The sequence below is a fragment of the Pestalotiopsis fici genome (assembly GCF_000516985.1).
Source record: "Pestalotiopsis fici W106-1 unplaced genomic scaffold PFICI_Scf_6, whole genome shotgun sequence".
In the NCBI taxonomy this organism is placed as follows: Eukaryota; Fungi; Ascomycota; class Sordariomycetes; order Amphisphaeriales; family Sporocadaceae; genus Pestalotiopsis; species Pestalotiopsis fici.
In genome coordinates, this window is record NW_006917096.1 from 3,552,493 (window position 1) to 3,565,975 (window position 13,483).

A 13,483-nucleotide genomic window follows, 5' to 3' on the forward strand; every position below is an offset into this window, starting at 1 on the left:
TCTCTCAGGATCAAATACAGTCAATACTTGCACGAGGTACATTGAACTTGCCTACTAGACCTACATTGTCTGCGTCTAAGTGGTTGTACTCCAAGGGTCTGGGGTGTAGCTTCATCCAACTTTTGTCTATCCCACTGAATCCCGGGTTTTACTATACATCAAATCCAGCCATTTTTTCCTGTTATCTCTCTGTCTCTCTTTTTTCTCTCTCTCTATCTCTTTTGGCCGAGACCGCTCCCTCTACCTGGCTTGCCACGAGTGTCAAAAGCTTGAGTATTGCGGATTGCCAACCTTTTTTTTCCCTTTCACTTTGCATTCGTTGCATTTGGTGATCATCCCTCGTCCGTGTCCAGGAATACTACCCTTGCCCAGCCAGGGGAATTCACTTGGGACGATCTCCATAGGGGTGTCTGATTCATTTGAAACTGCAACGAAACTACTGCTCTTCCCCCTTCGTGTCACGGCTGGTTATATCGGCATGGCTAGGATTCTCAGGGCAGGGACCTCCACGACGGGGGCTACCGGGTCAGCTAAAGACTTGTTATTAAAACGCCCACACCCAACGGCGGGAATAGTCTCGAGACGAATGTCTGATTTGATTAGCAACCACAAGTACTACGACCGCAGCGCGAGTTCACTACTACCTTCTACCAGTACCACTCAACATAATCCTAATACTACCGGCCACCACCCACCACAACCCTGCACGCCTAGTCCGTCTGCCACGAATCTTTCCGAAAAACCTTCGTTACCCTTGCGCGAGCCATCTGATTCTGCTGCTGCTTGTGGTGCTGCTGCTGCTGCTGTGGCCAACGCCCGTTCTCACCTCCGTCCGAGGTTTTCTTCTTTTACTTTTCCTCTGCATCGTCCCTCTCCACGTTCAATGGCGTTCAACTCTACGACATACAGCACAGCTAGCTCAGATATTTCCACCCCACGGTCGTCTAGCCCGTCCTTCTCCATCAACTCGGCCCGCTCCTCCTCCACATCTATTTCCAAGCGCATGTCTATAAGTTCTCGGCGGTCCCAGTCCCAGTTCAATCCAATGTCTTCGGTCAATATCGCTGCCATTGAGGCTCAAATGAAAATGGCTGCTCTCGACGGACTCCGTGGCTACGCTCAGAACCACTACGGTGAGGTGCAACAATACCGTAGCACCGACTATGTTCCCAAGTCGTCCGCAGGTGGCTACCAAGTTCTGCGGGAGCCTCTGTGGAATAAGGGTAGGTTCCTAGCTATTCCCCAACATTTTGCATTCTTTTCCCATATACTAACACACATCCCAAAGGTCTCTCCTTTACACCCGAGGACAGAGTCTCCAAGAATCTGACTGGTCTGATTCCCCATGCCATGGAGAGCGCCGAGACACAAGTCGAGAGATGCATGAAGATGATCCACTCGAGACAAACCAACATTGACAAGTACCTGTATCTGTCTTCTCTCAAGGACCAAAATGTCGACCTCTTTTACCGCGTGCTCATTGACAATGTTCGTGAGCTGATGCCTCTGGTCTACACACCCACCATTGGTGACGTCTGTCTGCAATACTCGACCTTGTACACCCGTCCCGAGGCTCTGTACATTTCCATCAAGCAGCGAAAGTCCATCAAGACCATTCTCCGGAATTGGCCTCACGCCAACCCCGAGATTTGCGTCGTGACTGACGGATCTCGAATTCTTGGCTTGGGTGACCTGGGTGTCAACGGTGTGGGGATTTCTGTAAGTCTATAGAGACCTCCTCGGCTTTTCGCGGTCCAATGAATGAACCCCAAGACTGACAAGTCTATTTTTTCCAGATCGGGAAACTAGCCCTATACACTGGCGCTGCCGGTATCCACCCCGGCAAGACCCTTCCAATTGTTTTGGATTGCGGTACTGCCAATGAGGACAACTTGAGGGATCCCCTTTACCTTGGTCTCCGTGCCAAGCGACCTTCTTTCGAGGTCATGCAGGATTTCATGGATGAGTTCATGGCTGCTTGCGCCGAGGTCTACCCCGAAATGCTCATCCAGTTTGAGGATTTTGAGACCGAGAAGGCCTTTGCTTTCCTTGACCGCTACCGCAACCAATACAAGTGCTTCAACGATGATATCCAGGGTACTGGTGCCGTCGTTCTTGGTGGTTACATTGGCGCTGTCAACTTGTCTGGTGTTCCTCTCGATGAGCAACGCCTCGTCTTCATGGGCGCAGGTTCCGCTGGTGTTGGTGTCGCCAAGCAGATGGTCGAGTACTACACCCGACGTGGTCTTACGGAACAGGAGGCCAAGGACAAGTTCTGGCTGGTCGACACCAAGGGTCTCGTGACCAAGGACCGTGGTGACAAGCTGGCTGAGCACAAGAAGTACTTTGCCCGCTCGGACAACAACGGACACCAGTTCAGGACCCTCGAGGAAGTCATTGAGTACGTCCGCCCGTCTGCCCTGGTCGGTCTTACCGCCACCTTTGGCTGCTTCACCGAGTCCGTCGTGCGCGCCCTCAAGGCATCCGTCGACTCTGGCGGTGTTGGACGCCGACCCATCCTCTTCCCCCTCAGCAACCCCCTGACCAAGGCCGAGTGTACCTTTGAGCAAGCCATCCAGTGGACCGACGGCACCGTCATCTTTGCCTCTGGCTCGCCCTTCTCCCCCATCAACGTCAAGCACAGCGAGGGCACCGTCACGTACTACCCCAACCAGGGCAACAATGTCTACGTCTTCCCCGGTCTCGGCCTGGGCGCCATCCTGGCCAAGGCCACGAGCGTGACCGACGAAATGGTCTACATTGCAGCCTCGTCCCTGTCCGAGACCCTCAACGCCGAGGAGATCCACAAGGGTCTCATCTACCCCCGCATCGAGCGCGTGCGCGACGCCAGCGTCGTTGTCGCCCGCGAGGTCATGAAGGCTGCCCGCCGCGAAGGCGTCAGCGCCATTCCCGAGTCGCAATGGGTCGAGTGGGAGGAGTGGGGTGATGTCGCCCTCACCAAGTGGATCAAGGACCGCGTCTACGATCCTCTCAAGTAAAGAAAGAAAAGAAGAAGCAAAAAAGGTGTCTTTTTGTCGAAAGAAAGTTTATAAGTCTGATTTAAAAATTGGGCGGCGTTTTTTCTCTTATCTTGTTTATATTCTTGGCTCGAAGAAGCCGGAAGAGGCTTTATAGATATCCCATGCATTTATGGTTGATGACAACAAACAAGCTGGCCGATAGATGCCGGCAAAGGGGAAACAAAAGGGGGATGCTTTAGGACTCTGCATATATAATAACTAGAGAGTGTGTGGATAAGCGACCTCGAATCGAGGTGAATACATTACAGGCCCAAACGGCCATGATTTCTTCAAGACTTGGCAAGCAATTACATATGCACCTAGTGAACGACTTTATTGGCGATATCCTTTGCACTATTATGGTTTATAGTAGACAACAGTATAGTCTTGTGAATTGTGAAATTGATTTCTCTAGATTCTTCCAGTACTCGTCCCATCTTGAATCCCATTTGATCTAATTTATTTGTTGAGCTCCTTGTCCATCTGAACTCGCCACTTTGATGCATTCTTCCTCAAAAGCCACAAACAAACATTTCCAGAGATCCAGGCGATTAAGCCCACCATGGTCATTAGCCAGCCGTCACCCATGACATTGATGAGGGGCTGCGCAATGATACCGCCAGTACAGCTGAAAATGTTACGGACAAAGTTGTTCAGAGCGACACCGCTACTACTACGGCGCGGCATGAACTCGGTCAGCATGGTGGTCGCAGCACTAAAGACGAGCATGGAGCCGACACCAAAAAAGAAGTTGGCAATGCAGGGTGCGATCCAATGCACGCCGCTCGACGCCGTCCAGCCGTACCAGATCAGTGCTCCCGGATATAACGTCGCGCTGATCCAGGCGTTCTCGCGCATCCGGTCCTCGGGTAGGTAGATTAGCTTGCCATCGGCGTCGTATCTCCCTGCACGCTGCGCGGACCGGATCATGATTCTATCGAGCCAAGCTCCGCCTATCAGTGAGGCTATAAAATATCCCAGCGAGCTCGGAATATACAGCAGTCCAATAATAATGGCAGAGAAGCCATAGGGTGCCTCTGAGAAGACGGATTGAATGCTGATGTTGAGGACGTATAGCGAACCAAAGGTAATAGCTGCATAGTACACTGCAATGTCCGAGTTAGTCAAAGAATTTAGTACGTGGTGTAACCACATAAATAGCACGTGTCTTGAAAGCCAAACACGAATAACCTCAAACTAAGAACAAATTAAGATTTCGTCTTACCAACAATAGCAACAGCCGGGAACCGTAGGTACGTCAAGACCTCGAGTGGGTCAATAAGAGCCTTTTTCAAAACTGCAGCCGCGTGCTGGGACTGCATCTGTACGGACCGCGTTGTGGACACCCGGGACAAGGCCTGCCCATCGGCGATAACGGGCTGAGCCGGCCGGGGGACGAGCGGCTTGCGCTGCGCGAGCGTCTCGGGCAAGGCAAAGAGAATAAGCACAAATACGACGGCGCCGTAGCACGTGAGGAACCAGACAGTGCTGCGCCAGCCAAAGCCCTGGGCGAGGGCGCCTCCCACAATCGGCGCAATGAGGGGACCCATGAGCGGCCCGAGGTAAAAGAATCCCATGGCGCGCCCTCGCTCCCTGGACTCCCAGATATCGGCAATGGTGCCGGCGCCAACGGCCTGCACCGAGGCCGCGGCGCCGCCCGACAGGATCCGAAAAACAATGAGCATGGCAATGTTGACGCTCATGCCGCTAATGAGCGAAAAGATGACATTGAGCAGAAACGACGATAGATATATCGTGCGCCGGCCCAAGGTCTCGGAAAAAGAGGACCACCACAACGGAAAGATGGACATGGCCAGCATGTAAAAGGCCACTGACAGATTTACCACCGTGGAAGAGACGTCGAATTCTGCCGACATCTCCGGGAGGGCGGCTATAGTCCGGCCGGGTCAGTTTGGTTTCTTGCTCACACATTGAGGTGCAATAAGCAAAACTTACGATAAAAGATGGCCGAACCCATTGGCGCAGCGGCGGCGGCAATGGCAACGATAAAAGTAATGGTCCATTTGGTCTTGTTGGAGTAGTCATACGGCCGATGGACCTCGGGCAGCACGGCCAGTCGGGCAAACAGCCCGCGCCGTCTTGCCCTGGGCACGACACTCAATGCCCGGGACCTAGTCGAAGAAGCGCGCGACGACACACGCTGCGCTTCGACGGCGCCCACGTTGTCGTTGTCGTCGTCGTCGCTGCTGCCGGTCGCGACTTCGCGGACGGGGTTGGTGAGCGGCAAGCCCGGTGCCGACTCGGCCGACTTTTCCCCCAGGCCGCGGGCCGTCAAGTCGTCATTGTCCTCCCTTGTCGAGGTTCGAGATACTGAAATCCTGGGTTCTACCTCGTCGGCAGATCGCTCATGAGGCTTTTCATCATTGTGAGCAATGTCCGGCATCGCCCTTTTTATATACTTGTTGACGGTTATTTTTTATGACTTGCGGGGGATGGTTTCCTGGGCCGGTTTGCCGGAAGCGAAGTCGGCTATGCCGCTAATCTGAGATTTGGAAAACCTGGGGACTGCCACGATACTTTGGACACTGGTTAGTTAGTATAAGGGAGCCACTTTCGGGAATAAGGTTTAGATTATTAAGTAGATGGATGCTTGGATCACAAACCAATGGAGAAGGGAAAAAAGCCAAGAGATTTAAATGTGGTAAGAATGTTGATCAGTGGTAGGGGAAACGATGAGAAAAAATCACGACTCAGGAGAGAGAGAGAAAAAAGTGCCATACATGATGGGGAAATAAAACGGGCAGGAAGACCCAGTTTATCGGCGGTAAGTGGATCTGTATAGGCTAACGCTTCCTGGACGCCATCACCAGGGAATCCCATCGCGTGCTGCCAGGCCCTGCATTTGGGGTGTGGAGAAGGGGTCCTACACCTCCTCCTCCTCCTCCTACTCCGGATCTCTGGTCCCGATCTCGCCTTCGCGCCGAAAATGCCGAGGATGGGATGTTGGGAGGGCAGCACCTTCGATGGATCTTGGAGTTGGTTGGATATTAGTTAAGCATTTAGACTAGAAACGTCATCTGGTGTTGATGACTAGCAAGTTGGATTATAAACCGTTGCGACTAGAGTATGTAGGTGGGATTGACTGGTCATCTTTCAAACTCTTAGTTTCGTGGTTCGCGATTCGCACAAACAGGTGACCAGAGCAATTAGTCAGCTTTACTTTCAGTCGGAGGCTGTGACTGATCCAACAGAGAACAATAATGATATCGAGCCGTGTAATCGAAAGAACAAAATGACTGAACAAAAGATAGATGGTGATCATTGAGCTTCATGAGTCGCAGAAAACAGGACGAAGCATACAAGCTGATCCGAGCTCGGAAGCATTGCAAGAACGAATGACAAGCAGTATGCATCCTATGTGTTTAGGTAAGCTCATGTTATTGGGCAAGAACACTGCTTCCGGCAAGGACTTGGGTGCTGTGAAATAGGATGTCATCTGGTAGTAATCAGTCCATCACAAAGCGAAAGGATTATAAAGACACACATCGGCTTTGCATCCCTAACATGGCACCATGTTATTAACAGTTCTCTATGTAAGGGATCTTCGCCATACGATACACGTAGGCGGAAACAATGAATGAGCCAGGACCTCAACGCCTCCAAACGCCGTGCGTTAGGCCTTCACAAAGAAGTAACCATTCCCAGAAAAAGCATGGCAGAATAAACGTCATCCGTGAAACATGATCGTAAACAGTGCCTCGATCCCAATAGCCCTTAGACCTCATCCATGTCCGAGTCCTTGTCCTCTCCCTTGACAGCCTCGGCGTCGGCCTCCTTAACACCGGCCTTGTCGTCGTCGCCAGCAGCAGCGTCAACATCCTCATCATCCTGATCCTTAATCTTAGCCAGCTTGGAGGACTTCTTGGTGGCGCGCGACTTCTTGGGAGCCGGGGTGGGGGCCTCGGACGCCTCATTGTCGGCGTCGGTGCCGGCGTGATCCTCGGCGCCTCCTTTGCGCTTATTGTTGCCGCGGGGAGTGGTAGCCTTCTTGGCGCCAGCAGCAGCAGCGGCGGCGCTGCTCTTGATTGTGGTTGTCTTGCCACCCTTGCCGCCAGAGGGGGCAATTCCGGTGAAGCCCTCGCCGGCACCTTCCACCTGGGCCAACTTCTTCTTGATGGCGTACATAGTGTTGGTAGCGGAGCGCGGGTTCTGGAAGCCAGTGAGCTGAGCGAGCTTGTCGATGTCAACCTATGGAGTTATGCGTTAGCAAGAACATTTGAAATGGAGATGGAAGGAAGTGATGAAGATCATCAGGTGCGACAGAAGCGCCGAGGCTTGACGCGAAAGATATAATGTTGATGTCCAATAATCGGCGACGACAACAACGAGGATACTCTTGATGCGCTGAATATTTGTTACTGTGAGACTTACATCGGCGTCGGCCTTGAGGGAGACCCAAGCAGCAGCCAGGACCTCGACTTCACGAGTGGTCAACTCGACCTTCTTGGCCGGGGAAGCTGCCTTGGCAGTGGTGGGGGAAACAGTCTTGTCAGACATCTTGAGAGATATGTTGGTAGTAGTGAAGAAGATTAACGTTGAAGGATGTTTGGAGGTATGGGAAAAGATGGTTGTTGTCGAAGGATTGGGAATGGATGTTGATTTGACTTGTTGCTTGAAAGCAGAATGGCGTTTGTGTGTGGTAAGAAAAGGGTTGTGCAGTTTCTGGAGTCGAAGCTGGATTTTGTACCCAAACGACAAACGTGAAGCAGCGTGACAGATTGTTGTCTCTAGGGCAATTGACAGAATGGGGGAAAAGAATCGGTTGCCTGCCAACGCACAACAAACGGCGACAGAAACAATCGCAACTGGCAACCACCCCAAGGTCAATAATCCCACACAAAAGTTCTTTCACGCACAAGGGGACCAATATTTCCTAGTAATCGTGATAAATCTTGCTACACTCAACTTGAGAATCATTCACGTCACTACAAGCCATTAGACATATTATCTCTCTACGTTGGCATCGATATTGGTCTTGCTCAGTGTTTAACAATCATCAACAAATCAAGGAAACATGACAGAAACCACAGAATATTTTCGTGTATACATAGAAACGTTGCCAACTCGCTTTGCTTTTGTGGCCACCGTAGACCAGGCTTCTCTTATCAGATACTACTTTAGAAATCTATATTTTGCAAGAAACCCTCTAGCTCAACTGCATATCCTTAGCGGTCCCTGTCAACTCAAAGTGGTTAAATATGTAGATAAAATGTGAAGCTATTACAGTCCTTACAAGTAAATCACAGCTTCGATGAATTGAAGTGTAAACTAGGTTGGGCTATTGGGGGCGGTCTTGAGGCTGCTCATCCTTTTGGTTCATTGGTTCGAATCCCTATAGTGTAGCTCTGATTCTTTTGCTCTGGCTCCTTTCTTCAACTACTTTTCAAGGGTGTTTCTCTACTGAACTGGTATCTTTCAACTAGATGTGAACTCTTAGCTAACTAGGGGAGTCAAGCAAGTCATCTGAACGCGTCTACCATGTCATGAGATATTGCAATGAACTCGTGCCACGGATTTCCACATGATTGAAGATCATCTATCTACACTGGCAAATTCGGTATGGTGTGCTTGAAAACATTTTGCGGGTCAAACTTTCTCTTCAGACCCAAAAGAACATCATAATATTCTCCATAAACCTTTCTGAGATCCGTTTCCTCGTCACTAAGCAACGAGATGTAAGATCCTTCCAGCATGTTCTCGGGGTCCGTCTCTTTCAGCTCCTTCTGCATAGCCAACGCCCAGGCCGCTGCCTTCTCTTCGTACATTTGATCGGGAGACACAGCTATGATCTCAACCATCAGATGGTCTACCCGGGAGCCAAACACTGACTCTTTACTCGGCTTCGGAGAGCGAAGAGTGTGAACAGATATGGCCGTGCCGCCGCCGGGTATGAGCTTGCCATACTTGGCCATGACCTTTGCGGTTTGGGGCGTCCAGCGCTTGACACTTGTGGTGTAGGTGCGACCATAGGATAGCCAGGTGACCAGATTTTCCTCATTGTTCTTGACAAATTTATGTAGTGATATGGGCTCGGGCGAGTTCATGAGACAGTGGCTTAGGCCGGCAATCTTGTCGAACCAGCGACGACCTTCCTCGTGATCATCCCTCCCCCAAACGGCAAGCAGGGCAAATGCTTTTCCCAGTTCAGGTAGCTCTACGATCATTGGCTGGAGCGAAAGAGCTGCCGGCAGCTCGGCATTTGCCTTGATTTGTTCGTAGCCTTGTGTGTAGGATAGCACCGTGTCTTCCAAATCGCTTGATTCATAGACGATAAGTGAGAAAAGGATCTGGCCCTACAAAATGTCAGCTGCCTCCGCTTCGAGATTGTTCCTAGACTTGCATATTCATACCTTTTGCAGTGGGTAAACTTTGATTGTAAGTTCAACAATGGCACCAAAGATGCCTCCGCCGCCTCGAATGCCTCTCAGGATCTCATCATTCGCATTAACAAGTGTGCCCGTACCGTTAACAAGCTTTGCGCCGACAATCTGATCTACTCCCATGCCGTACAAACTTGAAAACGGTCCATAGCCACCGAGAGTCGCCCATCCGGTATAGCCAACTGTCGCTATCGTGCCGCTGTAAAAATAATATCAACTCTTCAATATTTTACAAGGCAAGCTCAGGAGACTACAGTACGGAAAGCTTACCATGGCGTAACGAGCCCCTGCTCTCCAAGTGCCTTGGTGAGGTCACCAAGCAGCACTCCTCCGCCGATCCGGGCCGTCGCTCGGCTGTCATCGACGCGGACATAATCGATCCCGCGCATGTCAATCATCAAGGCGCCCGGGACCTGGGTCCTCCCGGCACAATCATGCCCACCACCCCGGATACAAAAATCCACGTCGTGGTCAATGCAAAACTTGATCAGTGCCTGGACATGCTGCGCAGTCTGCGGCCGCGCCACGGCAAAGGGCCGAGCGGACCGCACAATGAAGCAGGCACGTGCGTCATCAAACCTCTCGTCCTCGGGCGTGGTGAGAATCAAGTCTGGGTGTTCATGATGTAGTTGCTCCTTGAGCTGGGCTGCGACCTGGGATGTTCCTGGAGCCATGCTGCCGAGTATGGAGATGGAGATGGAATACAAAGAGTCTGCCCAGAGGTCATTCTGACCGGGCTTCAGAGGGTTGGAGGTCACTTTATAGTTGTGACAATAACCTGCTAACACCATGTAGTCAGACGCAAATACATGAGGCACTACGAGGCACTATGATAGTTTCTACTAAGGGGAGACCATCCTTCGCTGTAAGCACTATGGCCATAACAGCGTTTTAGGTTTTGAGACTGGTGGCCAAGGATAATTCGCGACTTGATGATAAGGTATATAATCGTAAGGAGTGTGGGGGATATGTTAATATCAAGGAGCAAAAAAAGACTTGCTCGTAAATAAAGAGGTAGCAACTACTAGGTAGTGATTGGGTCCGACATGTTCCTGAAGTCATGACTTGTCGACACCTACTTACTGCAGACATTTTTGTCTTCTTGAAGCAAGAGAAACAAACTTATATTGTTCCTGGACGATAAAGTAAGTAGAATTGCAAAGTTTTTCTTTCCATCAAACTGTATGCCTCATGCCCCATATGCGTCGTAGGGGGCTTTGCAATTTCTTTTTTCTTTTCATAGGGAGGTATGGGGCTGAGGCGGCTCGTTTGATACCATCTGAGTAGAGCTTACATAAATAATCCGAGCCACGGAATAGTGAACAGTCAGAACCTTGAATTCAAGACTTGTTATGAGGCTAATCTACAGTGCCTCGAGTGCCGAGCTAGCATGACCTCATTGGTGCACGGCTTGGGCCAATCTCGAGGCAGCGGGGCTGCCACATTGATAAAGCTAGAGGTAGCTTCAAGGCTCAAGCTCGTCTATACCAATAAGATAAGGGAAATAAAAAAACATTTCGACATTGCTATTATGGTATGAAACTGAGGGGCCAGTTGAATCTGTAGGGCGCTTTAGCGTGCTAACCCCACTGATACCGCCTAAAGCCCCGCGCTATCACGTGGGTCCTTGCGTTCTATCCGGGATAAATGGAGCCCTGTTTTACTCATAGCTCTTTAATTGGCTTCACGGCGAGGTACAGGTGTGTTTGCCAGCCCTCTAAGAACCTTAAGGTACAGAGTCACACCATGACTCATACTGTGTAGCCCTGGAGCTCATGCAGCTCAAGCTGCGTTTTTAAAAATTGACAAAAAAAAAATCCCCCGCCGCTATCGCTTGCTTTCTTTCACCATACCGCCAACAACCACAACAACCCACGAGAACAGCAACAGCAACAACGACATTAATCATGTCTTCCGACAAACGTGTCTGCCTGTAAGACAATTCCATAATTGAGCTCAGACTAAGCTAACTTGACAACTTTTGCACAGCGCCTACTCTGGCGGTACGCTCTTCCTCCGATGACCAGCCGATAACCACCTTCGGCACCATAATCACAACCCTCGATTGCTGACGCTGCACAGGTCTCGACACTTCGACAATCCTCAAATGGCTGATTCTCGAGGTGGGAAATGTTCTTAGACCTTTTATAATGTCAATTGACATGCTAATGTAATCTTTTTTGCAGGGCTACACCGTCGTCGTATGTCTATCTGTGTCTAGCTCCAACACCGGTCCAATACTGACCTAGATTGCTCCCAGGCTTTCCTTGCCGATGTCGGTCAGCAGGAAGACTTTGCTGAGGTCGAGAAGAAGGCTCTGGCTCTCGGTGCTGAGCGCATGATCATCGAGAACCTGCAGCAGGAGTTTGTTGATGAGCTCATCTTCCCTGCCATCCAGTGTACGTCTCGATTCCGCTTGTATTAGCACTATCAGGTGCATGGGCGGTGTAGGAAGATGGACTAACACAAATGAACAACAGGCAATGCAATTTACGAGGACCGGTGAGTTCAATTGCACATACTTCACAAGCTCCCGACCTGGTCGATTTCGAGCCATCAAGAAACTCCGCGGCGTTTGCGATACCCTTTTTCTAGCTTCCCAGCTGATGTCTCCGTCAGATACCTCCTTGGAACGAGTCTGGCCCGCCCCGTCATTGCTCGCGCTCAAGTCCGGACCGCCCACAAGTACAACTGCAAGATTCTCAGCCACGGCTGCACTGGCAAGGGCGTACGTAAAGCTTGCATCTTTCCTCTCTTGACAGTCCTTGCTAACAATGAATAGAATGAGTACGTTTTCTCGCGGTGCTGTCGGGCAACTGCCTCAGAAACTAATAAATCACAGCCAAGTCAGATTCGAACTTGCCTGGAAGGCATGCGACCCTGTATGTATCCGTTATCCAAGCTTCCGCAGCAAGAAATCTAACAACGTCCAAGAGCCTCTCCGTCATCGCCCCATGGAGAATTCCCGCCTTCTTCAACCGTTTCGCGTAAGCTTCAATCGCGCCTATCTAATTGATGAGTTCTAATGTCATGCTAGAGGCCGACAGGATCTCCTGAAGTTTGCTGCTGAGAACGGCATCCCCGTCTCGTCCACTCCCAAGGCCCCGTGGTCTCAGGACGGTGCGCAGAGAGATGGACAATCGTAATGAGGCAACAAGCTAACTCTTCGTTAGATAACCTGGCTCACTGCAGCTACGAAAGTGGTATCCTCGAGAAGCCTGACATGCCTGCACCCAAGGATGTCTGGACTCGAACTGTCGGTACGTCTCTGTGGAGTTACGCTTCAATATCTGTCTTTTCATTGCAGCATCAAGCTAACCATGCTGAATCTCAGATCCCCTCGAGGCCCCCGATGTCCCCACCAAGTTCTCTGTCACCTTCCGAGCTGGAATTCCCGTCGAGCTCAAGGTTGAGGGTGGTGAGACAGTGACCGGCTCTCTTGAGCTCTTCAAGGCCCTGAACGACATCGCTGGCCGTAACGGCGTTGGAAGAATAGATATTGTTGAGTCGCGCTTCATTGGCCTGAAGAGTCGTGGAGCCTACGACTCTCCTGCATTGACTGTGCTCAGACTTGCACACATCGATATTGAAGGAATGACAGTCGACTCCAAGGTCAAGCAGATTATGCACTGGATTGGAAACGAGTGGTCGCAGTGCCTTTACAATGGTTTGCTCCCCTCATTCTCTCCTGTAGAAGTATTGGAACTAACCTAGCCAGGCATGTACTTCTCCCCTGAGCGTGAATTGCTCGGTAAGTTTATACTTTAGCTAAAATAGGAGCATGACCTTTGCTAATCACGACTACCAGAAAACTCCATCCACTTCAGCCAGAAGCACGTTCACGGTACAGTGAACATGATGGTCTACAAGGGAGCAGCTCACGTCCTTTCCAGGTCTGCACCTGAGAGCATCTTGTACAGTGAGGAACAGGCCAGCATGGACACCCTTGAGGGCTTCAGCCCGGAGGATACCAGTGGATTTATCGCCATCCAGGCTATCCGACTGGAGAAGTATGGTGCTGCCAAGATCCAGTACGGCGAGCCCTTGACTCGGGGTGCATAG

The 13,483-nt window shown here is 50.8% G+C and overlaps 5 protein-coding genes across 5 annotated transcripts; 2 read left to right on the forward strand and 3 right to left on the reverse strand.

The window, feature by feature from the left end:
* Positions 1-586: 586 nt before the first annotated feature.
* Positions 587-2,999, forward strand: PFICI_09526 (uncharacterized protein; the record flags this gene model as incomplete). The annotated part of the gene is made up of 3 exons (XM_007838107.1): positions 587-1,223; positions 1,289-1,719; positions 1,797-2,999. The coding sequence occupies 3 exons, from the start codon at positions 587-589 to the stop codon at positions 2,997-2,999; spliced, it is 2,271 nt and encodes a 756-aa protein (XP_007836298.1).
* A 480-nt stretch (positions 3,000-3,479) lies between these two features.
* On the reverse strand, positions 3,480-5,424 carry PFICI_09527 (uncharacterized protein; the record flags this gene model as incomplete). The annotated part of the gene is made up of 3 exons (XM_007838108.1): positions 3,480-4,126; positions 4,246-4,911; positions 4,977-5,424. The coding sequence occupies 3 exons, from the start codon at positions 5,422-5,424 to the stop codon at positions 3,480-3,482; spliced, it is 1,761 nt and encodes a 586-aa protein (XP_007836299.1).
* Positions 5,425-6,755: 1,331 nt separating this feature from the next.
* PFICI_09528 (uncharacterized protein) lies at positions 6,756-7,538 on the reverse strand (the record flags this gene model as incomplete). Its single annotated transcript, XM_007838109.1, has 2 exons — positions 6,756-7,229; positions 7,413-7,538. The coding sequence occupies 2 exons, from the start codon at positions 7,536-7,538 to the stop codon at positions 6,756-6,758; spliced, it is 600 nt and encodes a 199-aa protein (XP_007836300.1).
* A 1,043-nt stretch (positions 7,539-8,581) lies between these two features.
* Positions 8,582-10,095, reverse strand: PFICI_09529 (uncharacterized protein; the record flags this gene model as incomplete). Its single annotated transcript, XM_007838110.1, has 3 exons — positions 8,582-9,334; positions 9,392-9,620; positions 9,692-10,095. 3 exons carry the CDS (start codon positions 10,093-10,095, stop codon positions 8,582-8,584), a joined length of 1,386 nt encoding a protein of 461 aa, XP_007836301.1.
* Positions 10,096-11,328: 1,233 nt separating this feature from the next.
* Positions 11,329-13,483, forward strand: PFICI_09530 (Argininosuccinate synthase; the record flags this gene model as incomplete). Its single annotated transcript, XM_007838111.1, has 15 exons — positions 11,329-11,354; positions 11,411-11,424; positions 11,504-11,544; positions 11,608-11,622; positions 11,682-11,820; positions 11,902-11,923; positions 12,041-12,149; positions 12,204-12,223; positions 12,264-12,303; positions 12,356-12,408; positions 12,459-12,541; positions 12,595-12,681; positions 12,756-13,088; positions 13,140-13,172; positions 13,230-13,483. 15 exons carry the CDS (start codon positions 11,329-11,331, stop codon positions 13,481-13,483), a joined length of 1,269 nt encoding a protein of 422 aa, XP_007836302.1.